The sequence below is a fragment of the Wickerhamomyces ciferrii genome, contig 00011 (assembly GCF_000313485.1).
Source record: "Wickerhamomyces ciferrii WGS project CAIF00000000 data, strain NRRL Y-1031 F-60-10, contig 00011, whole genome shotgun sequence".
NCBI lineage: Eukaryota > Fungi > Ascomycota > Saccharomycetes > Phaffomycetales > Wickerhamomycetaceae > Hansenula > Hansenula ciferrii.
The window spans coordinates 290,083-316,829 of record NW_011887729.1 but is presented as its reverse complement, the minus strand read 5'-3'; the positions used below and the strand labels follow the sequence as shown (position 1 = coordinate 316,829).

The 26,747-nt window shown below is 32.9% G+C and overlaps 12 protein-coding genes across 12 annotated transcripts; 7 read left to right on the top strand and 5 right to left on the bottom strand.

Annotated features, from left to right (window-relative positions):
* Nucleotides 1-40: 40 nt before the first annotated feature.
* Nucleotides 41-1,337, top strand: BN7_660 (polysaccharide deacetylase family protein; the record flags this gene model as incomplete). The annotated part of the gene is made up of 2 exons (XM_011278853.1): nt 41-59; nt 478-1,337. The coding sequence occupies 2 exons, from the start codon at nt 41-43 to the stop codon at nt 1,335-1,337; spliced, it is 879 nt and encodes a 292-aa protein (XP_011277155.1).
* A 373-nt stretch (nt 1,338-1,710) lies between these two features.
* BN7_659 (alpha/beta hydrolase) lies at nt 1,711-2,415 on the top strand (the record flags this gene model as incomplete). The annotated part of the gene is made up of 1 exon (XM_011278852.1): nt 1,711-2,415. The coding sequence occupies one exon, from the start codon at nt 1,711-1,713 to the stop codon at nt 2,413-2,415; it is 705 nt and encodes a 234-aa protein (XP_011277154.1).
* Nucleotides 2,416-2,716: 301 nt separating this feature from the next.
* BGL2 (glucan 1,3-beta-glucosidase) lies at nt 2,717-3,783 on the bottom strand (the record flags this gene model as incomplete). Its single annotated transcript, XM_011278851.1, has 2 exons — nt 2,717-3,583; nt 3,721-3,783. 2 exons carry the CDS (start codon nt 3,781-3,783, stop codon nt 2,717-2,719), a joined length of 930 nt encoding a protein of 309 aa, XP_011277153.1.
* A 619-nt stretch (nt 3,784-4,402) lies between these two features.
* BN7_657 (Zinc transporter 7) lies at nt 4,403-5,818 on the bottom strand (the record flags this gene model as incomplete). The annotated part of the gene is made up of 1 exon (XM_011278850.1): nt 4,403-5,818. One exon carries the CDS (start codon nt 5,816-5,818, stop codon nt 4,403-4,405), a length of 1,416 nt encoding a protein of 471 aa, XP_011277152.1.
* Nucleotides 5,819-7,148: 1,330 nt separating this feature from the next.
* On the top strand, nt 7,149-7,994 carry BN7_656 (putative allergen; the record flags this gene model as incomplete). Its single annotated transcript, XM_011278849.1, has 1 exon — nt 7,149-7,994. The coding sequence occupies one exon, from the start codon at nt 7,149-7,151 to the stop codon at nt 7,992-7,994; it is 846 nt and encodes a 281-aa protein (XP_011277151.1).
* A 1,092-nt stretch (nt 7,995-9,086) lies between these two features.
* OLE1 (stearoyl-CoA 9-desaturase) lies at nt 9,087-10,550 on the top strand (the record flags this gene model as incomplete). The annotated part of the gene is made up of 1 exon (XM_011278848.1): nt 9,087-10,550. The coding sequence occupies one exon, from the start codon at nt 9,087-9,089 to the stop codon at nt 10,548-10,550; it is 1,464 nt and encodes a 487-aa protein (XP_011277150.1).
* A 1,730-nt stretch (nt 10,551-12,280) lies between these two features.
* Nucleotides 12,281-15,502, top strand: BN7_654 (uncharacterized protein; the record flags this gene model as incomplete). Its single annotated transcript, XM_011278847.1, has 2 exons — nt 12,281-12,409; nt 12,470-15,502. The coding sequence occupies 2 exons, from the start codon at nt 12,281-12,283 to the stop codon at nt 15,500-15,502; spliced, it is 3,162 nt and encodes a 1,053-aa protein (XP_011277149.1).
* A 223-nt stretch (nt 15,503-15,725) lies between these two features.
* VTI1 (v-SNARE protein VTI1) lies at nt 15,726-16,519 on the bottom strand (the record flags this gene model as incomplete). Its single annotated transcript, XM_011278846.1, has 2 exons — nt 15,726-16,198; nt 16,396-16,519. 2 exons carry the CDS (start codon nt 16,517-16,519, stop codon nt 15,726-15,728), a joined length of 597 nt encoding a protein of 198 aa, XP_011277148.1.
* Nucleotides 16,520-16,882: 363 nt separating this feature from the next.
* Nucleotides 16,883-17,413, top strand: YAH1 (adrenodoxin; the record flags this gene model as incomplete). The annotated part of the gene is made up of 1 exon (XM_011278845.1): nt 16,883-17,413. One exon carries the CDS (start codon nt 16,883-16,885, stop codon nt 17,411-17,413), a length of 531 nt encoding a protein of 176 aa, XP_011277147.1.
* Nucleotides 17,414-18,447: 1,034 nt separating this feature from the next.
* On the top strand, nt 18,448-20,508 carry BN7_651 (Kinesin-3; the record flags this gene model as incomplete). The annotated part of the gene is made up of 1 exon (XM_011278844.1): nt 18,448-20,508. One exon carries the CDS (start codon nt 18,448-18,450, stop codon nt 20,506-20,508), a length of 2,061 nt encoding a protein of 686 aa, XP_011277146.1.
* A 182-nt stretch (nt 20,509-20,690) lies between these two features.
* Nucleotides 20,691-22,061, bottom strand: HFI1 (Hfi1p; the record flags this gene model as incomplete). Its single annotated transcript, XM_011278843.1, has 1 exon — nt 20,691-22,061. The coding sequence occupies one exon, from the start codon at nt 22,059-22,061 to the stop codon at nt 20,691-20,693; it is 1,371 nt and encodes a 456-aa protein (XP_011277145.1).
* Nucleotides 22,062-22,677: 616 nt separating this feature from the next.
* On the bottom strand, nt 22,678-24,537 carry BBP1 (Bbp1p; the record flags this gene model as incomplete). Its single annotated transcript, XM_011278842.1, has 1 exon — nt 22,678-24,537. The coding sequence occupies one exon, from the start codon at nt 24,535-24,537 to the stop codon at nt 22,678-22,680; it is 1,860 nt and encodes a 619-aa protein (XP_011277144.1).
* Between the last annotated feature and the right edge of the window lie 2,210 nt (nt 24,538-26,747).

The following is a 26,747-nucleotide window of genomic DNA, read 5'->3' as shown; positions in this document are numbered from 1 at the left end:
ACATAGCACAGTAAAAGCTGGCCAATAATAAGTTTCAGAAATGACTAAGATTTACTTCTGTATGATCCCACTGGAGGCTATGACTCGATTGGAATGAGTTAGAGGAGCTATACTAGAAAGTTTCATGTGCGCTTTATCAATCTATAATCTCTTGTGCGGAGTGATAAGGTAATTGTATGATATTATAATTTGAACAGAAAAATTTGAAGAATCATGACTCATGAGCTAGAAAGATTAGAGCTTATTAACCATAAAAGCTTGAGTTCAAAATGGGTAAAAAGAGTGAGCTATACGATAAAATTTAATTGATGATCCAATTATAATAATACTGACAAATTGTAACATCAGGAGTTTTAGTTTCTTACAGAGTTGATATTGATGCTGTTGCTGGATGGCTAGGGTGAGTATGATCTTGATTATATATTCAGAAAATAAGTTAACGCCTGACTTGTAGCTCATATGGGGGTCAAGATTCAGTTAGTGACATATCAAGAGGTATTTGGGCTGGTGAAGTTGGAGTCAGAAGACTTTTAAAATTATTCAAGAAGTATAACATTAGAGCTACTTGGTTCATTCCAGGACATTCATTAGAAACTTTCCCTGAATCGTGTGCTGAAGTTAGAGATGCTGGTCATGAAATTGGTTTACATGGTTATTCACATGAAAATCCTGTTGATATGACATTAGAACAACAACGTGATGTTCTTGATAAAACTTTTAAATTATTAACTGAATTCACAGGGAAACCTCCAAAGGGAAGTGTTGCACCATGGTGGGAAACCAGTGAAACAGGTGTAGAAATGTTGTTGGATTATGGTATAGAATATGATCATTCTATGAGCCATCATGATTGTTTACCATATTGGTTAAGAGTTGGTGATACTTGGACTAATATTGATTATTCTAAAAAGGCAAAAGATTGGATGAAACCATTGGTTAAAGGGAAAGAAATAGGACTTGTTGAAATTCCAGCAAATTGGAATCTTGATGATTTACCACCAATGGTGTTTATTAAAGGAAGTCCTGATGGTCATGGTTGGACAAATGCAAGAGATATTGAAGATATTTGGAGAGATCATTTTGAGTACTTCTATAGAGAATATGATGAATTTATTTTCCCAATGACCATACACCCTGATGCTAGTGGCCGTCCTCATGCTATATTAATGCATGAAAGATTAATTGAATATATTAACTCTCATGAAGGTGTTGAATGGGTTACCATGGGTGAGATTTCTGATGATTTCAAGAAAAGAACACCAGTTCCAGAAGGTGCACGTCTTCCAAAGTCACAAAGTGAAGTTTTAAAGAATTTGGGTATTAGTTTATCACAGTAATAGTTCAAGATCTCGGTGCTTTCGTATAGTCAATACATAATTATGTAACTCAACAAACAATCTGTAGTGTTCAAGTTTTCACTCCAGAGAGTTGGTCATGAGTCGACTAATTTATATCCATATATTCATATCATAAGACCAATAACACAACACAATGGTAAATCGAGAACTAGGACTGGGTCATAAACTTTCTAGCCCACAGGAAATGTTTACCAAATCTCGATAAAAAGTAAATCTATAATATCCCAACGGTTTTTGAAAAATTCAATACGAGCTGAAAAAAAAATACACCATCTCCAGAGCTTCACAGTTTACACAATTAATAATTATCCAGATTCCATACAACTGATTTAACTAGATCATACCACAAAAAATGAGTTCTAAAAAGATTCTTTTCCTTCATGGTTATGCTCAATCAGCTTCAATCTTTAGTGCCAAAACAGGTGGTCTTCGTAAAGCTTTAAAGAAACAAGGTTATGATTCACATTATGTTAATGGTTCTTTAGCACTTAAAGGTGATATGCTTCATGATTCTACTGATGAAGATCTTGATCTATACGGATGGTGGGTTTATGGTATGAAAGATTATGATATTCAACCTGCATTAGATCAAGTATTGGAAGAAGCTAAGAAACATGGTGATGAAGTTGAAGGTATAATTGGATTTAGTCAAGGTGGTGGTTTAAGTGGTGCAATTGCAGCACAATACAAAAAATATATACCTTCTTTAAAATGGGCTGTATTCTTTAGTGGATTTAGATTAATGCCTCAAAGATTTGATAGTTGGTATGAACCAAAGATAGAATTACCAACTTTACATGTTTTAGGTGAATTAGATACCGTTGTTGAAGAAAGTCGTGTTTTGAAATTATATGATGCAAGTCAAGATGAGAAAAGAACTCTATTAAAACATCAAGGTGGTCATTATGTACCGAATAACAAGGATTTTGTCAATAAGATCGTTGCTTGGATTATAGATGCTACTAAAGAAAAAGAACCAGAGTCAACAAAGAAAGATGATGATGATGGAATTGATGATGACCTACTAGCAGCTATAGATAATATTGGTAAGAAATGATTTAATTCACATCTACATATTTTGATTATTTATTTGAAAAATGCTATAATAATATATTTTGTATAGACAGAAACTTTTGAAAAGTTTTAAAATGTAAGAAAAAAAAGAAAAATCTCTTATTATTTATATTCTGAAGTGAAAAATATCTGCGATGATCTTATATGATCAACAATCAACGTCGATAAAGCGAAAGAAAGAAAATAAAAACAAGTAACTTGAAAAGTAACTTATGGGTATAAAATAATGTGATGTATTGTGTTTTTTTTTATGTTTCTGTAAAATTAATTAAACTTGATCGAATCTATGATGAGAAATCACAAGATAATTGATATTTCAACTTGTTGTCAGCGTCCCAAACACCCCAGTATTTTTCGACATCTGAAGTACCAGAGGTATCTGGTTTCCAAGCTTCATCGAAAGCTTCAAAGGCAATAACGTTAATACCCCAACCTCTAATAGCACAGATAGCATCATTCCAGAAAGCATGAGCATTGTCAACTGATGGTTCTGAAGATTCAAAGGCAGTACCTTCTGATGGCCATCCAGTTTCACCAACCCAGAAGTTGATATCAGTTTCACCTTTAATACCTTGGATGGTTTGTAATGCTTGCATGATATCATCAAAGAATGAGTATGAAGCATTGTTTTGGGTTTGTCCTTGCCAGTATGAGAAAGCGTTGGCAAAAACGAAATCAGCAGATTGAATGGCTGGTCTTGAACCACCATCAACTAAAACATTCCATGAATCAACGAAACCAACTTGAGTACCTTCATAAGATTCACCATCTGAATCTTTAACATCTTTTAATAAATCACGGATGGTATCAATTTTGTCTGATAATTCTTGAGCAGTTAAATCAGCACGGTATAAAGCTTCTGAACCAACGGTAATAGCTTCAACGGTTGATTTTTTAATGTTTGGTAAATAAGTTTTTAAAGCATCTTGTTCAGCTTGGAAATGAGCATCATCATTTGGCCAGATACCAAAGAAAACAGTGAAACCAGCTTCTTCAGCAGCAGGACCTAAAATTTCTAAAGTGTTACAATCTGAAGCAGCGTAAACTCTAACTTTTTTAGTGTATGAACTTAAGATACTGAAATCATGTTTATATTCTTCAGCTGATTTACAGTTACCTTGATTATCTTTAACACCTAAGTTGAAAGCCAACTATTTTCAGATTTGTTAGTATTCAGATTCATATCAATGTTGGTGTTAATGTTGAGATCTTGAAGAGAACCCTTGATGATCCACAAAAAGGGATGAGATCAACACAAAACCAAACGGAAAAAACAACATTAACATACTTGACCAATGGCTTGAACTGATGAGACAGCACCTGCAAGGGCGACGATAGTTGAGAAACGCATGGTATTGAAGTGAATGACAGAGGTGTTTCAATGAATGTGACGATTCTCTGATGGTTCAAAACAAGAATTGTAGTTGGAAGAAATCAACGTTGTTTGTGGGTTTTTTATAATTTTCGAAATCGATGATTTTTTCGAAAACAAAAACAAAAATTCAGGAAATTGTTCGAGATTCGCATTTTCGTAAGCTCGATTCGGCATTTTTGGTAATGCCTTTCGCGCAAATCCCAAATATAGAACAATGTGAATTCCCCAATACGGGAAACCCTTGTGTAAATCAGGAAATCTCGATTAACGGTTGATATGGAGATTTTGGCATAATAGACAAAATAGGTAATCAAGCTTCATCTTTGCAAAACAGCTCGCAAAATCAGCTCAAATCTGGCTTGCACATCCGAAAACAGTAACTTCGGCACTCCAGATATTTGCGAATGATATTGTGCTATTTTTAGGCAAGGGAGTCTAGATTTACACATTGTAATTTACGCCAAAAATGTAATCAGTCAAAGATCTATAAAGTAAATACGTAACTTCGAAGTACTACAAGAATGTTTTAACGAGATTATAATTTATATTAGGGTAATTAATATCTTTTTGTATCCATTACAAAATTCTATAAAGATCAAGCCCATTTACCCAAGAGGGACATCAATAACATACCAAGAATTAATGAGAACATAGCAGCAGCTGTTTTAACAGCATTAGCATGGGCTAATTTACCGAATAACCAGTCATGTGACCACATTTCAATTAAACCAGTCCAAATCAAAACACCAGCTGAGAATGAATCAAGAGTACCTAATGCAATCAACGTACTCTTATCATTACCATTGAATTTTGATAAAACACCAATACCAATAGCCATACCAATTGGTGTGATAATTGTGAAAATAAATGCCATGATCAATTTATTAAGCATTGAAGTTTTTTCTAATTCTGCAATACGTGAACCTAAAGCTAAACCTTCAAACATTTGATGGAACAAAATAACAATGAACAAAGTAATGAATGATGAATCACCTGCAACAACTAAAGTAATACCAATAATAATAGAGTGGAAAACAATACCAACTTCCATCATTGTAACTGAAACTTTATCCTTTGGCATCAATAAACTATGTTCATGATGTCCATGAACTTGATTATTTTGAACTTGTGCTGCTTCTTTATTTGTGATTGAATCATCTTCAGCTGAACCATCTTCAACTGGTTTGACAGTACCAAGTGCCTTATTGTTTCTCCATTGAAGAGCTCTATGACCAAAATATTCAATCAAGAATGCAATGAAAATACCAGCCATTGTAATAGCAGTACCTGTTGATTCATATTCTAGTTCACCCAAACATTCATTTCCCCACATCAATGAAGCATGAGTAATTAAATGAACAAAAGCAGTTGAAATAATAACACCTGTACCAAATTGCTTGATAATAACAAAAATAATACCATCAGTTGATAAGTTGAATAATTTTCTAACAAAAATAGGACCAAATGCACCAATACCTGAAGTAACTAAGATAACAAACAATAGACCAATTCTCAATGGGATATTGTAATCACGGTCAACTCTTTCACAACTTGCTTCTTCTGCATCACCACCAACACAATGTTCAACACCAGCGTGGAAATGACAATTTTTACCACCTGAGCTTGATCCTGAACTTTCTGAAGCTTCACCTTCCGCTTGAAATTGAACTTCTTCACCACTTGGATCAATACAGAAAGTTTCTTGAGGAGAATGAGCATGACATCCAGTATATTCTGTTGGTGCATCTTGAGTTTTAGTTGGAGCTCCAACAACAACACCTTCTTCACCTTGACCATTAACACAGAATTGTGTTTTACCGTGATAATGACATGATGTGATGGCTGTTGTTTGACCAGTTACTGAACTTGAAGAAGCATCTCTTGTTCTGGTAACAAAGACAACATTTTGAGTTGGTTGTGCTGTTTGTTGTGGATAAATAGAATAAACAACAGAAGCGGCTTCTATAGCTGATAATATTGAAGCTAATGATACTATGGTATTGAACTTCATACTGATTGTTAATCTCAGCTTATTAGTGATGGTAGTTCCCTAATATAATAAATGAAGTTGGTCATATATTCAAGCGATCATAAACGGAAGTTACAATCTTTATATACTAGAGTTGGATACATTGGCAAAAAAATACGATATGCAAATTGTTCAAGACGGTTCAAAGTGAAAATTTCTTCAAATCTGTGACAATAACATTTATTAGATTCGAGTTTACGGCTCCATTGGGACAACAACTGAAATAGTTATCAAGATTCAGAATAGAACATTATGTCGAAACTTGATTTTGAGTAAAAAACGTTGAAAACTTGATCGCAATTTCCCTGATGCAGTTTGCAAATTGAAAAAGCCAAGGAACCAAGACTTTTCAATTGAGTTGAAAAGATACCCTTCAAGTTATCATAAAGTAGTGATGAAGCAGTTACAAGATGATAGTCATGGGTAGTTACTAGTTAGATGATTTGTTGTTTATTCATGAGTTTCAGATTCACCTTATTGATTGTTACAATTTGTCCTATCTTCAGAACTTGTTATACTCTTCTCGTATTTCCCCAAATTACCTACATAAAAACGTTATAGGCGCGAATAATTAGCTGGTAGAAATGTGTCAAAAAGGACCCTGTTAGTTAAAATGCAGCACATATTTTCTTTTGTATCGGACTTGGAGAATGACTAAAAGAACATGACTATTCATCCAGGGTCCTTCAATTGGGTAAAGTTAGATCCATTGTATCTCCATCCCGTATCAATGGGTCATCAAGAAACATGTTAGAGTAACTATATTGATGCCTTGTAATACTTGCAAGGTAATTATACAACCATTGTTGTGCAGCTACACAATATTACTTAGGAGCAAAACCAATAGGTGAAAGGTAAAATGATAGCATTTAAACTAGCTTCAAGTGCCAAGATCCATGAAATTACTAAGTTCAGGTCGACTTTGGTAGCGGTGGAAATTTCAGGAGCTGATTGGCCTAACATTGCAAAACATATGATACTATTATAACCCCAGAGGTATTTTGCCAAGTGATACAGATTTAAAATGGTTGTATTACCATCATAATTTGATCAAACATTAATGGTTATTACTGGAAAAGGAACTAATAGATTGCATTGAGTATTATGGAGTTTGACGAAAAACTTTTCACTTTTGAGAACCCGGCACATGTACTCAGATTTAAGTAACGGTTCGAAAAATACCATGGAATGAAATACGACGATCTATCAAGAAGTCTATAAAACCAAGTGAATATCCTTTAGTTTGTTATTGTACTATATTGTGTCCTAAAAAGTATTAATCATTATTAAAGTTTAAGAGATACAGATCAAAATGAAATTCTCAGTGGTACTTTCTTTATTACCAGCTATTGCTTTAGCTCAATCATCATCACAATCTCAAGAAACTTCAACTATCTGGGTTGAAGCTGAAGAAACTGATGCTTATCAATGGGATGCGGATTGGTACAAAGATTATCCTATTCATTCATCATGTAACCGTACCAAATACAATCAATTAGTTCAAGCTTTCCAAGAAACTAAACAAGTTGCTGCTCATGCTCGTGATCATACTTTAAGATATTCAAACAATTCTGAAATTTATAGAAAATATTTTGGTAATGCTCCAAGTGGTGAAGTTGTTGGTTGGTTTTCAAATGTTGTTGATCAAGATAAAACTGGTTTATTATTCAGATGTGATAACCCAGATGGTAACTGTAACAATTCAGGTTGGGCTGGTCACTGGAGAGGTGAAAATGGTACTGATGAAACTGTTATTTGTGATTTAAGTTTCAATTCAAGATTATGGATTTCTCAATTATGTTCAAGAGGTTACAGAGTTTCTAAAGTTAAAGATTCAGTTTTCTGGGCTGGTGATTTATTACATAGAATTTGGCACACATCTATAATGGGTCAAAATGTTGTTGGTCATTATGCTGACACTTATGATGAGATTTTAGAATTAGCTTTAACTAATGAAGAAGAAGCTGTTAGAAATTCAGCAACATTGAGATACTATGCTTTAGAAGTTTACGCTTATGATATTGCAGTTCCAGGTGTTGGATGTAGTGGTGAAGATGAAGAAGAAGAGGAATCATCAGAACAACCAACTTCAAGTACCCAAGCTGAAGGTGGTACTGAATGTCATACCCATGCTGATGGTGAAACCCACTGTGTTTAGATTTTGATTTATTGATACTTCTTGTATGCTGATTTAATATAAAATAAGAATAATTGTTTCTAGATGAATTTGCCTGAATGAAGAATTCTATATATATTTACGTATACTATGAGATCTCGGGGATACTCGATCAAATTTACCCATTTAGGATTTGTTCAAGTACACGCAAAAAGAATCGAATCATTAACTATGTAGTATGAATTCGTAACTAGACGCTCAACACAACAACACAACAATCGCACACTCAAGCTAAGCCCAATAAAGTTCTAGCTAGCGAGGAGAACATACTAGTTCTATAATTGTTGATTGTTGAGCTAATCCAACCACGTATAAATAAACTAGATCCCATGATTGTTCAACGTCTAACTCAAATATCATTCCACATCACATATGCGTCACACGATAACGGTAGATACTGGCCATCAGGGGATAACAATTGTAATCGTATTTCATATAGCAATCATGAAATGTTCGAGTATATTGTACCACTAATAACGTGATACTTAATAGTTCAAACTTCGAGCTGTCAATATAATTATCCTTCTTCTACACATGACTACGTTGACACTCTCAGGGGTAAACGGGCTTTGAAGTTCGTACTAGTCAATCCAGCCAGTAGTAAGCTAGACGTAACTTGTCACACACAAGTCCGAGAATATCAACCTGCACAGCTACAATAAAACTGATCTGAACACAACAATAAAATCTTCAAACGTGCAAAAGGAATTACAAAAAATAAAACCAAATCTCAGTAGTATTTCTTTTAAATCTTTCCTTATATAATACAAATCTACGCTGCTTACATAACCCATGCGCCACCGCTTATCTAAACCGATTGAATTTTCCTGCGATTCTGTTGCGCGTACCGCCCAATTTCACAAATTTGTTGGGAGGTGTGTGTCCGCAACCACCCAAAATATCAAATCTGCGATTATGGTGTGTCAAAATTGTGAATAATTTCTAAAGCATTCAGAAAAATTCTTTTTATTTGATTCATTTATATATATATATATATTCAAATCAGATTCTTTGTTTAGTATTCAAATTTACTTTGGATTTACTATCAACTCCCATAGATCATAGAAAGCAAAGATGTCTGAGCATGAACTAGAATCCGTGGATGTGATGGCTGCTAATGTCATCGCAGCTGGTACAGATAAAAAAACTAGAAGAATTGTTAATGGTTTTGGAGGTATGATGGGTTCTAAAGAAATTACTTCACCACATTTCCTTGAAGAACAAAAAAAAGAGAAAGAAAGAGAAAATTTAAATAATATGTTGGCAAAAGATAAAGCTGAAAAGGCCAAATATTCAAAACAAAAACATATTTCTGAACAACCTTGGACTTTACAAAATTGGCATCAACATGTTAATTGGTTAAATTTTATATTAGTTGTTTTAATTCCATCAATTGGTTTATATTCAACAAAACATGTCCCATTAAAATTACCAACAGCTATAACTGCCGTTATTCTTTATGCTTTCGGTGGGTTATCAATTACAGCTGGTTACCATAGATTATGGTCTCATAAATCTTATAATGCTAAAGCTCCGGTACGTATTTTCTGGGCTTTATTTGGTGCTGCTGCCGTTGAAGGTTCAATCAAATGGTGGGGTCATTCTCATAGAATTCATCATAGATATACTGATACCCCAAGAGATCCATATGATGCTAATAGAGGTTTCTGGTATTCTCATATGGGTTGGATGTTGATGAAACCAAATCCAAAATATAAAGCAAGAGCTGATATTTCAGATTTAATTGATGATTGGGTTGTTAGAGTTCAACATCGTCATTATTTGTTCTTTATGTTATTCATGTCTTTTATTTTCCCAACTTTAGTTTGTGGTTATTTCTTTAATGATTATTTAGGTGGTTTCATTTATGCTGGTATTTTAAGAGCTTGTTTCATTCAACAAGCTACCTTCTGTGTTAACTCATTAGCTCATTGGATTGGTTCTCAACCATTCGATGATAGAAGAACTCCAAGAGATCATTTCTTAACTGCTTTAGTTACTTTTGGTGAAGGTTATCATAATTTCCATCATGAATTCCCATCAGATTATAGAAATGCTATTAAATGGTATCAATATGATCCAACTAAAGTTGTCATTTGGTTATGTTCAAAAGTTGGTTTAGCTTCAGATTTGAAAACTTTTTCACAAAATGCAATTGAACAAGGTCTTGTTCAACAACAACAAAAAAAATTAGATGCTCAAAGATCAAAATTAAATTGGGGTACACCATTATCTCATTTACCAATTTGGGATAGATCTGAATTTTTTGAAAAATCAAAAGATAAAAAAGGTCTTGTTATTATAAGTGGTATTGTTCATGATGTTGCAGGTTATATTTCAGAACATCCAGGTGGTCAAGCTTTATTAAAATCTTCAATTGGTAAAGATGCTACCAAAGCTTTCAATGGTGGTGTTTATTTACATTCAAATGCTGCACATAATTTATTAGCTACAATGAGAGTTGCAGTTATTAGAGATTCAGGTGCAAGTAATCAAACATTTGATCCAAGTGTTGGATTCAATAAAAAAGCTGAATAAATTAAAGAAACCTGGGGTTTCTATTCATGTACACTACAATTACAACAAATTACAAATGATTTAACGATAAAAGATCACAAAAAATACTTTATTTTTAAACACTTCTATTTATATTTTTATAATAATTTTTTACAATATAATGACATTTAGGTATACATCTTTTTTTTGGATTTTTTTTTTAAAAACTTTTCTTAAATATTAAGATCATGGATCTCTAAAACTGTTTCTTTCGACATATATTAGTTGATATATATATACATGATTTTGAATATGATTGATATGGGTGTTTTGATGTAGTCAATTTTATATTTATCATGAGTTCTGCATGCATATTGCTGATAATTTATATGACTATATGTTATACAGATTGCCAGTGTCAAGTTTCAACCTTAAGCTGTATGTCAGGATCTTTAGGTCGAACTAATATTGGCGGAAACTACGGATACTTCAAAGAATCGATATGTAGCTGCTTTTTGTATATTGTATACATGGTATATACATATTATCAGTCAGTACATGTGCGAATTGCTATTACTATAGCTTGCCACATGAGTACTAATAAAGCCAATTCAATTTATAATATGAACTGATTAATACAGACGTAACGTAGGAACATAGGCAAGGAACTGTTAAGATCTAACTATAGTGGAAGTTGATGTTGTTATCAATAAACTGTATATATATATCGTGATGGTGGTTACAGAACATTCAAGATGATATATTGAAGATGATAAAATCCAAGGTTATTTATAGATCTGAATGTTCTATGATCCGTTATATTACAATGACAAATATACTATAAGCTCATTTGTAATTAATATGGTAGAGACTACTACATACATTATCTTTGCTGTAGAACCGTCACTAAAAATTAATCACATATTGATATTTCACAGCTATTCTATAGGGGGCTGATTAATTATCTGTACTGATGCATGTTTGTGGGTGATTCACCATGATTTCACCTAAAGTATAAGCTTTGAACAGTTCAAACTTCACAGCAAGGACAGTACGTTTGTACAATGTCCTTAGGCCCAATTAAAGTTAGCATGTTTCGTTGGACTTCAAAACTTTATAAACAAGTTATCATGTAGTCTATTAAGTTGTTCCTTCCATGATCCATTATCAATTCACCATGTCCAGGCTCCAGAATCTAGATCGCTCTATATGATTCTCGCGACAATACGCTTTATCAGAAGGATCGATACATAAGATTGCAACAGAGTTTAAAATGCCATGGCTTATCCTCAAACCTGTTGTCTTTAATTAAAACCTAGATAAACGGAATAGTCTATCTTATAAATATCACTAAAACTAGACAATTCTTAAGGTTTATTTGCTAAAATTGGTGGGCACTAGAAAGTCAAAACTCGTAAAATCTCAATTGTTTCTCTGTGGAAAGTGAAATCCTGCGGGAGGAAATTCGGGGCACGTCAGCGCCTAAAAAATTAAAATCTCCTTTCCACTGCCAGAAATTTAAGCAATCAATGAAATTTTAAAACAAGGATTCCAAAATTGTTGATGTTTCCAATTAAATAAGGCTGCTTTCCCATTATTCTATTCATCAATTGAACAGTTGAAGTATACTTTTACAATATAGAACATCGGTGATAGCTATCCATCCTTCAAAGCACACAAACCTAGATACATTATAGATTAAGCGCTAGATAAAGCTTAGAGAGAGGTTGTTAACAATATTATAGAGGAAGGCAAAAGCAGTTGTAGTTGATATGGTTAGAAGATCTCAAAGTAGAGCAGATTTAGCTGGTCTAACTGCTGAAGAGAAAAGACTTGAAGAAGATAGAAAAAAGCAAAAGTACTGGAGAAGATGGGGTCCCTACATGTCGGAACGTCAATGGGTACGTTTATTTATGCAATAATGTTTGATACTATTAGATCAATACTAACAATTGATATAGGGTGTTGTTAGAGAAGATTATTCTTATGATGGTAATGTTTGGGAGAGTTTTACTTTTGATGATTCTCGTTCAAGAACTTATCGTTGGGGTGAAGATGGGTTAGCTGGTGTTTCTGATAATCATGGTTTATTGAATTTTTCAATTGCCTTATGGAATGAACAGGATGAGTTTTTAAAAGAAAAAGCTTTTGGTCTTGCAGGTCCTCAAGGTAATCATGGTGAAGATGTTAAAGAAGTTTATTATTATCTGGATAATACACCAACTCATTCTTACATGAAGTATCTTTACAAATATCCTCAAAACAAGTTTCCTTATGATGATCTTCGTAATACAAATGCAAATAGATCAAAAACTGAAAGAGAATATGAATTGGTTGATACAGGTATCTTTGATAATAATGAGTACTTTGATGTCGTCTTTGAAATGGCAAAGGATGATGATGAAGAATTATATTTCAGAATTACAGCTTATAATAGATCAGATAAACCAGCTCCACTACATATTTTACCTCAAGCAATTTTCAGAAATACTTGGGGTTGGAATAGAGATGATTATAAACCTCAATTATCAAAAGAAACTGAAAATTCTGTTTTGATTGATCATAAAAAATTTGGTAAAAGAAGATGGGTTTTCGCACCATCTCCAGGTTTAACTGAAGATCATCCTGATGTTGAAGCTCAATTATTGTTTACTGATAACGACTCAAACTTTAAAAAGTTATATGGTACAAAAAATGTTGCTGATTATACTAAAGATGCCTTCCATGAATATATTGTTGAAGAAAATGATAAATCTGTGAATCCAAAAGAAATTGGTACAAAAGCTGCTGCTTGGTTTTCATTCGATGAAGATGGTGGTGTTCCAGCTCATGATTATGTTACCATTCGTTATAAATTCACTGCAAAAGAAGCTGGTGTTTTCAATGAAGAAGCTTTTGATAACATTTTTTCACGTCGTGAAAATGAAGCTGATAATTTTTATTGGAGAATTACACCATTACCAATTTCTGATGAGTTACGTCAAATTCAACGTCAAGCTTTTGCAGGTTTATTATGGACAAAGCAATTTTATTATTTCATTCAAGAAGAATGGTATAAAGGTGATCCAATTGAGCCAAGGCCAGCTCCCGATCGTGCAAATGGTAGAAATAAAGAGTGGAAACATATGTACATTGATGATATTTTATCTTTGCCTGATAAATTTGAATATAATTTCTTTGCTTCATGGGATACTGCATTCCACTGTGTTCCAATTGCTCTAATTGATCCAGATTTTGCTAAAAGACAATTGGATATCTTTACAAGAGAATGGTATATGCATCCAAATGGTCAAATTCCTGCTTATGAATGGAATTTTGGTGATGTTAATCCTCCAGTTCATGCTTGGGCTACTTATAGAGTTTATAAATTGGAAAGAAAGATGTATGGTAGAACTGATAATGATTTCTTGGAACGTGTTTTCCAAAAATTGTTATTAAACTTCACTTGGTGGGTTAATAGAAAAGATTTTGATGGTAACAATGTCTTTGAAGGTGGGTTCTTAGGTCTTGATAATATTGGTGTTTTCAACAGATCAGAACCATTACCAACAGGTGGTAGATTAGAGCAAGCTGATTCAACTGGTTGGATGGCCTTCTTCACGTTACAAATGTTAAATATTGCCTTGGAATTAGCTAAGAATAGATCAGTTTATGAAGATATTGCTTCTAAGTTCTTTGAACATTTCTTGTTAATTTCTGATGCTATGACTTTTACTGGTTCAACTGATGAAAAGGAAGAAACCAAACAATCATTATGGAATGAGGATGATCAATTTTATTATGATGCCATTTCATGGGATGGAGGTTATAAACAACAAATTCCAATTAGATCATTAGTTGGGTTGATTCCATTATATGCTTCATTAACATTAGAACCACAATTATTAGAAAAATTCCCAAGTTTCAAAAAAAGATTGGATTGGTTCATTGAAAAAAGATCTGGTGTTGCTGAAAGAAATATTGCCAGTATGAGCCATAGAGGTGTTGGTGAAAGATTACTATTAGCATTGGTTGATAAAGATCGTTTACTCGCAATCTTGAAAAGATTATTGGATGAAAATGAATTTTTATCAGACTATGGTGTTAGATCATTATCAAAACATCATAAGGATAATCCATATTCTATCAATGTTCATGGTGTTGATTATCATGTTGGTTATTTACCAGGTGAATCCGATTCTGGTTTATTTGGTGGTAATTCAAATTGGAGAGGTCCAATTTGGTTCCCAGTCAATTTCTTAATTGTGGAAGCATTACAAAGATTCTTTTTGTATTATGGTCCTGAATTAAAAGTTGAATGTCCATCAGGTTCAGGTAATTTATTAAATTTAGCACAAGTTGCTGAATTTATTCAACATCGTTTGATCAAATTATTTACTCCTGATGAAAATACTGGTCAAAGAGCTTGTAATGGTGATGATATTATTGCAAGTAAGGATGAACATTTCCGTGATTTGGTTCCATTTTATGAATATTTTGATGGTGATACTGGTAGAGGTTTAGGTGCTTCACATCAATGTGGTTGGACTGGGTTAGTTGCTAAATTAATTCAAGATACTGGTATTACACTATATGGTAAATATTCAAAATCTAAAACTCCAGGTACTGAAACACCAACTGATTCAAATTCTTATTTCCCAAGACCTGGTCCTCATCCTGGTAAATTACAAAGACGTCGTTCTTCAAAATCATTAGTTGGTTTAACTGCTGATTTATTAGAACTAAGTGAAGAAGAAAGTAATGCTTTAGCAAGTACTCTACAACATAACAAATCTATTTCTTCAAGTGCTGCCTTATCTAGAGTTACAAGTAGAGGTGGTGCTGGTAATGATACTACTGATCAATCAGTTAAGAGTGGTTATGCTAGTGAAGATGACGATGATGAAAAGGAATTGATTGAACAAATCAAGAATGCTATTAGTAGATTCCATACAAATGATGAGGGTGAAGATGAAGGTGAAATCTCAAGTGATGAGTTTGAAGCACATTCATAAGATTTTATAACAAAAGTTAAGATTGTACAATAGATTAATTGCTATGTTTAATTATAAATTACTTTAATATATATAAAGATTCGATAAGTTTTTTTTACTGTCAATCATACAATTGATGTAGTACTAATATCCAATTAATTGAAACGTTGATCATTAGTTGATAATATATAAAAATACAAACCCAAAATGTACACAAAATCTAAAAACAAAACACTAGCCTGAATCACCAAAATTTACTAGCAATAACCAAAAAGATCAAAATGATTAAAACAGCAATGATTGAATAAGTTATAATTTTATTTGTTGCCATTCTTCTAGTCATACTTTTCAAAGTTTGAATACTTTTATCAACATAACCATCAGCTTCAAATAATGTATTTCTTGAATTTGTTAATTGTTCTCTTTGACTACGTAAATCCAACATTATATTTGAACCAATTTGTTCAGTTTCATTTGCAATTCTTGAAGAATCTTTTAATCTTTGAGATGTTCTTTCTAAAGCAGCATTTGATTGTAATAATTGAGAACGTTGTTGATCTCTTCCATTATTCTTTGAACCAAATAATTGTCTACGATCTTCATCATCTAAATATCTCTTTAATTCTTTTTTGATTTGTTCAACATCTGAACGATATGATCTGATTTTACTATTATATGAAGATCTGGCACTTGACTGTATGTTTTGAACTTCTAATGCTAATTGATCAAGCTAATAGGAGTTATCGTTAGTAACATTCTCCAAAATGATCCATGGTGCCACATAAAAACTTACAATTTCAATACATTCATCTGATGATTTTTCAACTGACTTTAATGCTTCATTTCTTTGCTCTGTCCTTTGGTTAGTATCTAGAATCACTTCAATTTATAACCAAAATTTAATTTGAACTTACCACCATCCAAATCACGGATTTGTGACAACTTTTGCTTTGCTTCATTATATGAGACTTGATAGTCTGTTTCATAAGTATTAAAAAGCTCTGAGTTAGCTGAATCTATAAGTCCTTCACTTGACATATCTGTATTAATGGTATTCTTTTTAATCACTAGGACCCTTTGTGCAACAAATAGAATCTATAAGATCTTGTGAGCTGCCCCCATAATCACATAACCCGTTGCAATCAAAAGCTGCCACTTTACCAAATATCGTATTGAAATCCGGTGGCTATGATCGCGAATTTTGAATTTGACTCACATGACTCACCTCGGAATTCATCAAGCTGATTACCCTGCTCGGATTTGGCAGTTGTAAAGTAATTCCAAAATTTATTTTTTTTTTTAAGCGGAAGGCTGCTTATCAAGCAGTATTGAAAAAATTAGATTATAATTGTTCAACTCTAACCTATTGTTTGTTGAGGTCTAGTGCAAAGATTGTTTTCAATGTTTTCAAGAAGTATTACTCGTGCTACTAGACTGGCATCCTTGAAAAGTCCTATATGGCATGCTTCCAAGTTAACTCAACTCCCAGTTCATAGATCACCATTGGCCAATGAACTGTCTCTCATTAGAAATTTCACAAGCACAACTATAACACAACATGGTCATATACACAAACCAAAACCAGGTGAAGAATTACATGTTACATTCATCACTAAAGAAGGAGAACAACTAGAGTATGAAGTCGCAGAAGGTGATTCCATTTTAGATATTGCACAACATTATAATTTAGATATGGAAGGTGCTTGTGGTGGTTCATGTGCATGTTCAACTTGTCATGTTATTGTTGATCCTGACTTCTATGATGAGATTCCTGAACCTGATGATGATGAAAATGATATGTTAGATTTAGCATTTGGTTTAACTGAAACTTCAAGATTGGGTTGTCAAGTGAAAATGACTAAAGAAATTGATGGTATACGAGTCGCATTACCTGCTATGACTCGTAACTTGTCATCATCAGATTTCTCATGATCAACTCAAAATTAAATATTTCAAAAATATCAAAGGCACATTTGGCTGTTCTGGTATTACACTGTACTATAGTTTGATGAAAATAATTGGTTGTTTATTGTGATGATACATAACTCATCGAAACAATTGATAATTTTAACGGAACAATGAGGATGTTTCACTGATCCAGAAATAATTGAATTTTCAAAGTGATCCTCTTATAATTTAATGGAAAAATATTTTACAAAATGTCAGATGGAATTTCTGGCAAGTTTCAAGCATCTTATACATAAGACTATTTATTAATATATTCTTGTACATTTCTGAATCAAATTTTTGATCTGTAGTTAGATTCGGTACATTAATGTGATATTGACTACAACTTAGCAGTTGATGGTAACTATAATAGATGAAATTATAGACTAGTGACAAAATCACCCAGATCTAGCAAATGTGTCATGTTAAGATTGCAAAATTAAAACCAAATTGATATAACTAGTGAAAATGTGACACCTCGATCTCCGTTCGGCTTTATATTTAATAATATAGCTATATGATCTGTAGGCCATAGATTCAAATTTATTAATTTAAACCGTCTCTGATCCATCGATATACATGGCTGCAGTAGGACTATTGAATCAATCTCAAGTACTATTTTCACTGTCTGTATGAAGAACGTCTGATTATACCTTTTAAAAGTTTTGTTGTCCTGGAGATGTATTATTTAAAATATATTGTATTATGTAATCCATAGTTAAGAAAATTTAATCAAATCGCGTATAATCAAAATTGTAAACAAAAACAATACAAAGAGGTAGCCTTCAGAAAGTGAATTAAAAGAAAACTTCAAGGTCCCACTCTTGTTATTATAGATATACCACTTGTCATTCAGCTATTCAATTATTGACTACACTCTGAAATTACACAAGCAACCAATTTTACACGCTAACATTCCATTATTCAACAATCGGCTTAAATATAGCTGTTTCATGATTGTTATAAAGACACTACAGGTTTCAAATTTATACATTTAATAACCTTATATAACAGGCATCATGTCGAATATACCTTTGAGTAATAAAAACCTCTCAGGTTCACCTCCCATTAAGAATAGGAAAGCTTTTAACAATATAACGAAAGAAGTTAATAATTCACCAAAGTATTCAAATCACACCAATATAGAAAGAAACTCATCCAAAAGAACTTCAATGAGGCTAGGTACATTAAGAAAGACAAGTATACCCACAAATATTAATGCTGAAACTATGAGCAAAATGAAAAGTCTATCACAAGCTGGAATGAATTTTGAAGCATCAAAAAGAACAAATATCAAATCAAGTAGACAAAGTAATATATTTGATAGTTCAAGTGCTCTTAGTGGCTCACTGAATGATCCTTTAAGTATAAGAAGACAGCAAGAAGCTTTAGAAAAAAATGAAAGACATGCCAATAGTTTAAGAGGTCAAATTGAAGAAAAGAGTCGCCAAATCCAAGAGATTAATGAAATTATTAAAGATTTAACAAGATCTAGAAACTCTTTAGTCAGACATGCTATAGACATAAAATCCAAGATCGATGATGCTGAAATATCAATAATTAATATAGATCATAAGATTGAAGCTTTAGAAAGAAGCGTTCAAAAAGATATACTGCATGAAGAACAAATGAATACAATAAGAATTAAAGAACAACAAAATATTCTTATACGAGAATTGGATGAATTTAAGGCTATTCTGGAGGAACAGCTTCAGCATGCTCATTCTTATCGAGATGATGAGTCTAAAGCTGAAATTGCAAAACTTGAAGAAGAATCAGTTCAATTATCTAATACTCTAAATTCATTGAACGAGGGAACTCAGGATAGGTTGAGGAAAGAAAAAGAAGTTTTGGACAAAGAATTAGAGAAAATACTAGCCGCTGAAGAAGCCAGATGTGAAGATATAACAAAAGCATTTGAAGAAAAATCTGTCAAACTACAGTCATCTCAGGAAATTTTGAATGATCTGAACTCCAAGTTATCAAATGTCAAAAGCAAGAAACAAGATCTCATTGAAAGGATAGATGAACAAACAAAGATACAAGAGAACTATAATGACAAATTTTCTGAACTTGAAAAACAACTACGTGAATTAAAATTGAAACATGACATCGTGGATGAAGAGCTTGCCGGTGTTACTGAAGTTCACGATTTAGCTACTGCAAGTTATAATGAATCATATAACAAAATTGATAAGGAATCAAAACTTAGAAGAAGAATCCAGAATACGATCCAAGATTTGAACAACAAGCTACGGGTTTATGCTAGAGTGCTCCCATCCTCTAATGACCAATCAAACTTTCAAATTTCACCAGCATGCGGTGAAGAGAAACAATCAATAAGCACCAAGACTAACTCAACATATTTGTTTGATAAAATCTTCAATAATGATTTTCTAGAGAATGATATATGTGATGAAATTGTTTGTTTGAATGAAAATAATTTGAACGGTGCTAATGTTTCAGTTCTTTTCACAGGATTTGAAGAATCATTATTATTTGATGAATTATCACAAAAGACTCTTGATGCTTTGATTCAAAGAGAAGAAAAATATAAATCTAAAAATTGGTATTTTGAATATGGTTTCAAATTTTTGTCAATAACAACTAATGGCGTTTTTGATCTTGTTACTGGTAAAGAATCAAATTTAAAATTAGAAAACAGAACCATTCATACAGATGCAGAATCTGTCAAATCATCAAACTTGAAATTAGCTGAAACTTCATCAGATGCCTCCATTTTGATAATTTTAACAGTTAATGGAACAAATGGTACAAAATCTTTCACATCACATTCATACTCCATGAACTTATCTCATATTGAATCATCAGATCTGATACTTCATGCCGTTAGCAAAATACGAGAAAACAAATTTTCAAGTTCAGAATTTACAGAATCACCAATGTATCAATTAGTTCACTTCCTTTATTCAAATACCAAATCACTTACTTTTATCAATTTAGTTAATGATGAAAATAAATCGGATGAAAACAAAAAACTATTAGAACTTGCATCATTTGTTAACGAAACAGATGCTATCCCTATAAAGAGAGTTTATAACACACCACTGCAGAAGTAATAGAATAATATAGGCTTTGTAATAATATTTGAAATTTCTACCCGTAATAAATCTAATATAGTAATACAAATCATTAATTAATTACAAAGCACCTAATGAAACCTACATACAATTTTTAATACAATAATAACTCCAAATGATGATATCCAAAATCAAATCAAACCCATTAAATCATGAACTTCCTAATGTGTCGAAAGAATATCATGGATAAGCCAGTTTAATTCATCTTTTGTACCAATATTTGCATCATTTGAAATACCAGCACCGATTGTTTTCCCATTAATTAATGGACTGTTATTATTTGATAAAGATTTATCGCCATTAATCAAGTTATTGGTTTCGCCTATCTCACTCTTTATTTTAGGTTCATTAGTATCCCCTCCTATTGTCTTTTGCTGTATTAATGGAGATGAAGTTGAATTTTCAGTTTTGGAATCATTACCATTCAATTTCAAAGTTTTGAAAACTTCTTCTCTTGGTTTTAAGATTGAATCTATGGCAGTTTTCTCCTCCACGTAAGTATCGTCATTCAATTGAACACCATTCAATCTGTAAATTGGTCCACTTGGTTCAACCAGATATGGGAAAAGTTCAAATGTATCAACCATATCTTCATTGGTTAAAGTGACTTTTTGTCTTTTTCTATTTTGTTCTCTTGGTTGTGTATTGCCTATGATATCATCTGAAGCATATTTTTGTTTTCTATAACGAACAGTATCTATAGCTTGTTCCACAATCCCTTTCAAATAATTTTCTAATCCGATATATACCAAATCAACAGCCCCTTTATCAACTGTACCTGTTAAACCATGTTCTCTAGCAATACCAAGCATCCTACTTCTTAGATTTTCATGATCTGGAAGAGAATAAGTTTCAGTGGATAATAAAGTCTGTATTCCATGACTAATATCTTGAGTCCATTCAACAGTGTTCCCTGTTAAATTTTTATCTTTATCATTAACATATGGAATTTTGGGAAGCAAAGATTGTCTTGTTAAAGTTAAAGCAGAATTTGCCATTTGTCTTTTACCAGATTCTCTGGTAATAGTCTTTATACGACGTCTTTCTCTTATTGGTAAATTCATTATATCTTTTTTCAGTTTTTCATACTGACTTGAAGCCTTAACACGACCATCTTTCTTTCTTTTATTTGACCCAATACCACCAAATCCTGAATTTGCAGATGCTGAATTTGGACCGTCTCTAAGAGCGTTTGCAAGATTTGCCAATAATAATTGATTATGCATACGGACCAATTTAGAATCTGTCAATAATTCTGACAGGACAGCCGTAAGTTCACCCCTAGAGAGTCTCCCTATAAGAAATGCACTAATTGTAGTTTGATATTTATCCCAGTTATTACCCATTTTCTTTTTGAAATCTTTCACCAATGTTTCAACTTCTATTCTCTTTGATAATGTATTTTTTGTACTTCCAGCATTTTTGGCATTTGATGAAGCCTCTATAGTATTCTGTTGTATAACTGGGGTTGAATTCACCGAAGAACCAATCGGTAGTGGTGATGCGACTTTAGCTGGTGATATTTCACTCATGATCTGAATAAATATTAACTATCTGGATGATTGATACTGAATGATGTATTGAAAGTAATATTTCTTTTAGAATTTGTCTTGATTTTAGTTTCTTGACCAAATAAGCTGAAGCCCTTAGCACTATGATTTTAATTGACTTGAAAACTTCTAGACTGACACGGTTTTCAACGACCAATATTCCAATAAATGACTTGATGCACGTTAATCCCACGAAAATAGTGTAAGCTAAACAATAACACACTGAATTGTAAATCTCTCTGGCTTCTTGGTATATCAAACGCTTAAACCTATCACCAAACCACGTCTATGTATTCTAACAGTTGATGCTTGTGTAAAGCTGATTTCAAACTGATGACTTGGACAACTTTTAAGATGTGTTTTCACCAATTATTCGGGCTCGCTACATTCTACTTGAGTGTTGATGCTTGATTTTTTCAACTCTGTGAACCAGATTTTTGAAGACAAAATTTCGCGGAATTGGTTTTTGTGTGAGGATGACCAGTGGCTTGTAACCATTTCCGAATAGGGAACGGATATATAACATATAACTACAGATTAATAGTAGTATCGAAGTATCTAATTGAATCGTCATGTATTGTATTGTATTCTTGAAACTTCAGCCTATTTCACTGGTGTTGAGTTCCAAACTCGACAGGTTTGGGTTGCTGTATCGTTTGGATGATGGGAAATGTCTATTAGAGCTGCTTCTCAGAGAATTAGATCTTAATTGTCCATTTGATCTATGTTTTGCAAAATAATCTTCATTATTAGTTGATTCATCATTTTTATCAAAATTCTTGAATAAATCTTGATCAATGTCATTGTACTGTTTATATGATGGTCTATCTGCGAACATATTACCAGTACTATACCTCTTCTCTGGTGAATATCTAGATGATTCTATCTTTTTATCCCCATACTTTTTATGTAACAGCTGATATGTGTCATCATTTTCATCTGAGTATGGAGCTTGTTGTGCATATCTATTTTGCTTATAATTATCCTTTGTAGTGTATTCTGGTATTATACTGATATTACGTGGTTCTTGTGATTTGGCTTTTTTCTCTAATTGACCTTCAAGATCTCTAATTCTTTCATAAGCTTTTCTCAACTTAGATTGGTATAGCTCTTCGTCATCTTTGAGCTTTGTCTCAAGCATGAAGTTCTTCTGGTTTAATTCAAACTTCTCACTTTTATGTTCCAGTTCTTGTTTCTCAATTTTATCCTCAAGATAATTGATCTTTCTTCTCAGCGTCGCTTCAAAATTTGATGAATTTGTTAATGTCCTTTTTAGATCATTAATTGTAGTGTCATTATCCAGAAATTTATTGTCTCTATCTTTAAGCTTTTTCGTCAACAGTTCATTATTCGTTTTTAAATAAAAGATTTCCTTCTGTAGTATTTGTATTCTTGAATCATCATTTGCTGTTTCTTTATATTTTCTCTTCAGTTCTTTGTATTTATCAACAAACTGATAATATGAATCATATAACTTCTTTGATTTTTTCAATTCTTGAATCAACTCTTGTCTAATCTCCAAATATTTTCCCTGGAAATCTTCTTCATTATTTTTCTGCAGTTTCAAATGACTAACATGTTTGGTAATATCATCAAGTTCTGCAATATTTTCATCCATTGAATCTAAAAGCATTTGTTCATCATACCTTAAGGTTTCTTTGTATCTTGGTGCTGCCATGGCAGACAGTCTTTCCCTATATGAACTTCTTGGTCTAGAGTTTCGGGTTATTGGAGGTTGCTGCTGTTGTTGTTGTTGTGAGGGGATTCTAAATGAAGGAATAGATTGGTTATTTTCGAATCGATTTAATATTGTATTTGATCTAGCTTTTTCAAAATTTCTATTAGCTGAGGAGCTCAATATATCATTTGAATCAAATGATGAGTTTTTAGTCACATATGGGCTTGGAAATTTACCTGGGTAAGTTTCTGGTAATGAAGTTTTCTTTTCTGTGAGATAATCATTGACATTGGGTATTGGTTTTAAAGGTTCATTGAGTTTTGGTAAGGCAGAATTGAATCTTGAATTTCTTTTCGGTGGTGATATATCAAATTTCTTTTTCTTGGTGAAAGTATTATATTCAGAATAATCATCAGGTAGTAGCTCATTCTCTTTGAAAAAATCAGTATCTCTTCTATTATGTATTGAACCATTATCATCAACAAATCTTTTTGGAATAGGTCTTTCACTAAAACTTGAAGATCTACTTCTAACTTTGAAATCTTCACCACCCCATGCAACATTTTTTCTGCTTGACATACTTAGTATTGTATCATCATTGGATCTACCAGCAATTGGTCTTGATGTAGTTTGTCCTATTCTATAATCATTTTGATATTGATTTATTTCATCTCTTTTATTCTTCATGTTTGCATATTTAGAAGAAGGGGTTTCTCTATTGAACACTGAATTAAATGCCCAAGAAGCTAGACCTGGAGTTGGTGGTGGTTGAGCTATCATCACATGTTAGTATTATATGTCCTCTAAATAATTTAATATGATAAAACATACCTATTGAAGCTCTAGTTTGGTCTCTTTTATCAGAACCCCAAAACATTTAACAAAAACACGAAACCTAGTTAAAGAATGTACGGTTTGAATTCCAAGTTTAGTTCGATTTTGTAAAGAATGATAACTTCACCTCTAAAACGCGAGTCTTTGGTTGATAATATTGTGAGATTAGCCTTCTTCTTTAAGAAACTTCACGCTTTTTGTTTTGTGTATAATTGTTAAAACTTTATCGCGTTTTCTATTAAAATGTAAACAAAGCGATTTCGTCTCGATCTGAATTCCGACTTAACATGTCATGTGACCCGATTGTTTCCTCGTATTTCCCTTTCTGGATCGTGCATTAGATCTCAGATCTGAATTTTTTAGTGTGAAAAGTTTGGATCAAAATTAAAAAGTTTTCAATAAAAATCAAGAGCTGGTAGCTTGAGCCTTGTAAGTTGTAGAGTCGTAGGGTTGGTGTTGTATGTATTATACTCACACTGGACTTTAATTGACCATATGTGTACCCTTATTGGGGTATAGCTATTAGTTAATGTAGTATATAGAACATTCGAACATTCCCAATTAAGTAGTTGATCAGCTCCAAAAGGGTAGTCTATTTTAACTACTTTAAGGTACCAGGGTATATCATGGTCGTGATTTGATTGAATTATACGTGATTTTATATATCCTATCAAGTCTAAATGTGTACAGTTTATGTGTGTACTTTGACATTTGTAGACCAGTTAATCAAATTAGTATGGTTTACTTTCCCCTGATGGTATATACGTCTTCCTGATTAGGCTTTCGTCAAGTTCAATGCGCGTCTTCAGACTTCAAGCGTGTTCAACAATTGTTTAAGGAAAAAGTTATGACTTAATTGAGCTGCTTTTGATATATTTGATAAACGCGTTAGCTAAATTTACATGACAAGTTCTTGAAGACTTGAACTGGTAAAGCATTTTTCTAGTTTGGGACGTACTGTGTTCAATTAAAGGTGTAACGTTTTCCAGATAATTTTTCGGTGGTGCATAGAGAATGTGTAGGAATGTGAGAATCCAAACCAATTGTATGAATTGATATTCAAAGCTATCACTAGGATGAATTAATCTAGGGTATATCCTTCATAGCCATGATTGTTATTTGTGTGGTATTCAGGAATCATTTTTAGATCAGCAGCTAGAAAACCTTGGATGGTGTTTAACCCTTATATATAGGTTTCTGTAGATGAGCTAAAAAGTTGGAAGCTGTTAAAAGTCAGTCATTCGACTTTACGTTCAAGGTTCTAATCTAATCAGTAATCGATTGTTCTGGAATCTAGGTAAAGCTCCATATTAAAAGCATTGTATGGTATATAAGCGTTTATACTTTATTTTCCCACTGCACTGAGTGCTATTGTTCAAGGAGTCAGGACTCAGGATTCAGCTTCAATCCTTGTCGTATTAATCACAACGAGTGATATAAGGACCGTATATATAAGCATTACCTGCACAATCACCTTCACTGTTCACCAAAAGACTCCTTCAAAGCTCAGACTCTCACCGTCTCACCAGTCTCCTGATTCTCCCTCTGAGCCTTTGTTATTTTGCTCTTGAAGATGAAAATTTCCAGTGCTCAAACTTCAAAGGTCAAAAAGATCGTCAAAGGAACAAAAATTTGTAGATTTAGGCGCGTCTCGAGCATTCCACAACCAATAAACATAAACAAAAACAAAGAAGCGACTAGTCCCTAGAACCTGTCCATATTGGTGCCATGGGGCCACCTTGGGGTAAAAATAGACGTAAAACACAGCTATACTATCGACAACACTATATCTTCAACAACTGGCCAGTTATAGCTCTCTAATGTTGTGTTCTGGTGTTGGATCTGCTGTCCTCCGCCTTGAACTCCGTGCCTTAAAATTAACATACCGGTATCTTGAAAAGTTAAAACCCGACACAAATAACGGCTTTGAGTACGTGGTGAAAATATTAAAGGTACCCTAGATACGTAGCTAACTTTTGGTGGAGGATACCAGTCTAGTCCCAGCTCCCAATTGAGCCCCAGGTGCCTTGGAAGTTAATAAGTTCAACGATAGTGCAGATTCCCTTTCAGTTCAATCGTCTGCTCCTCCCACAGCAGCGTACCTTTGATCAACACATTCATATTTTCAAATTTTGATAATATAAAGCTTTATCCAT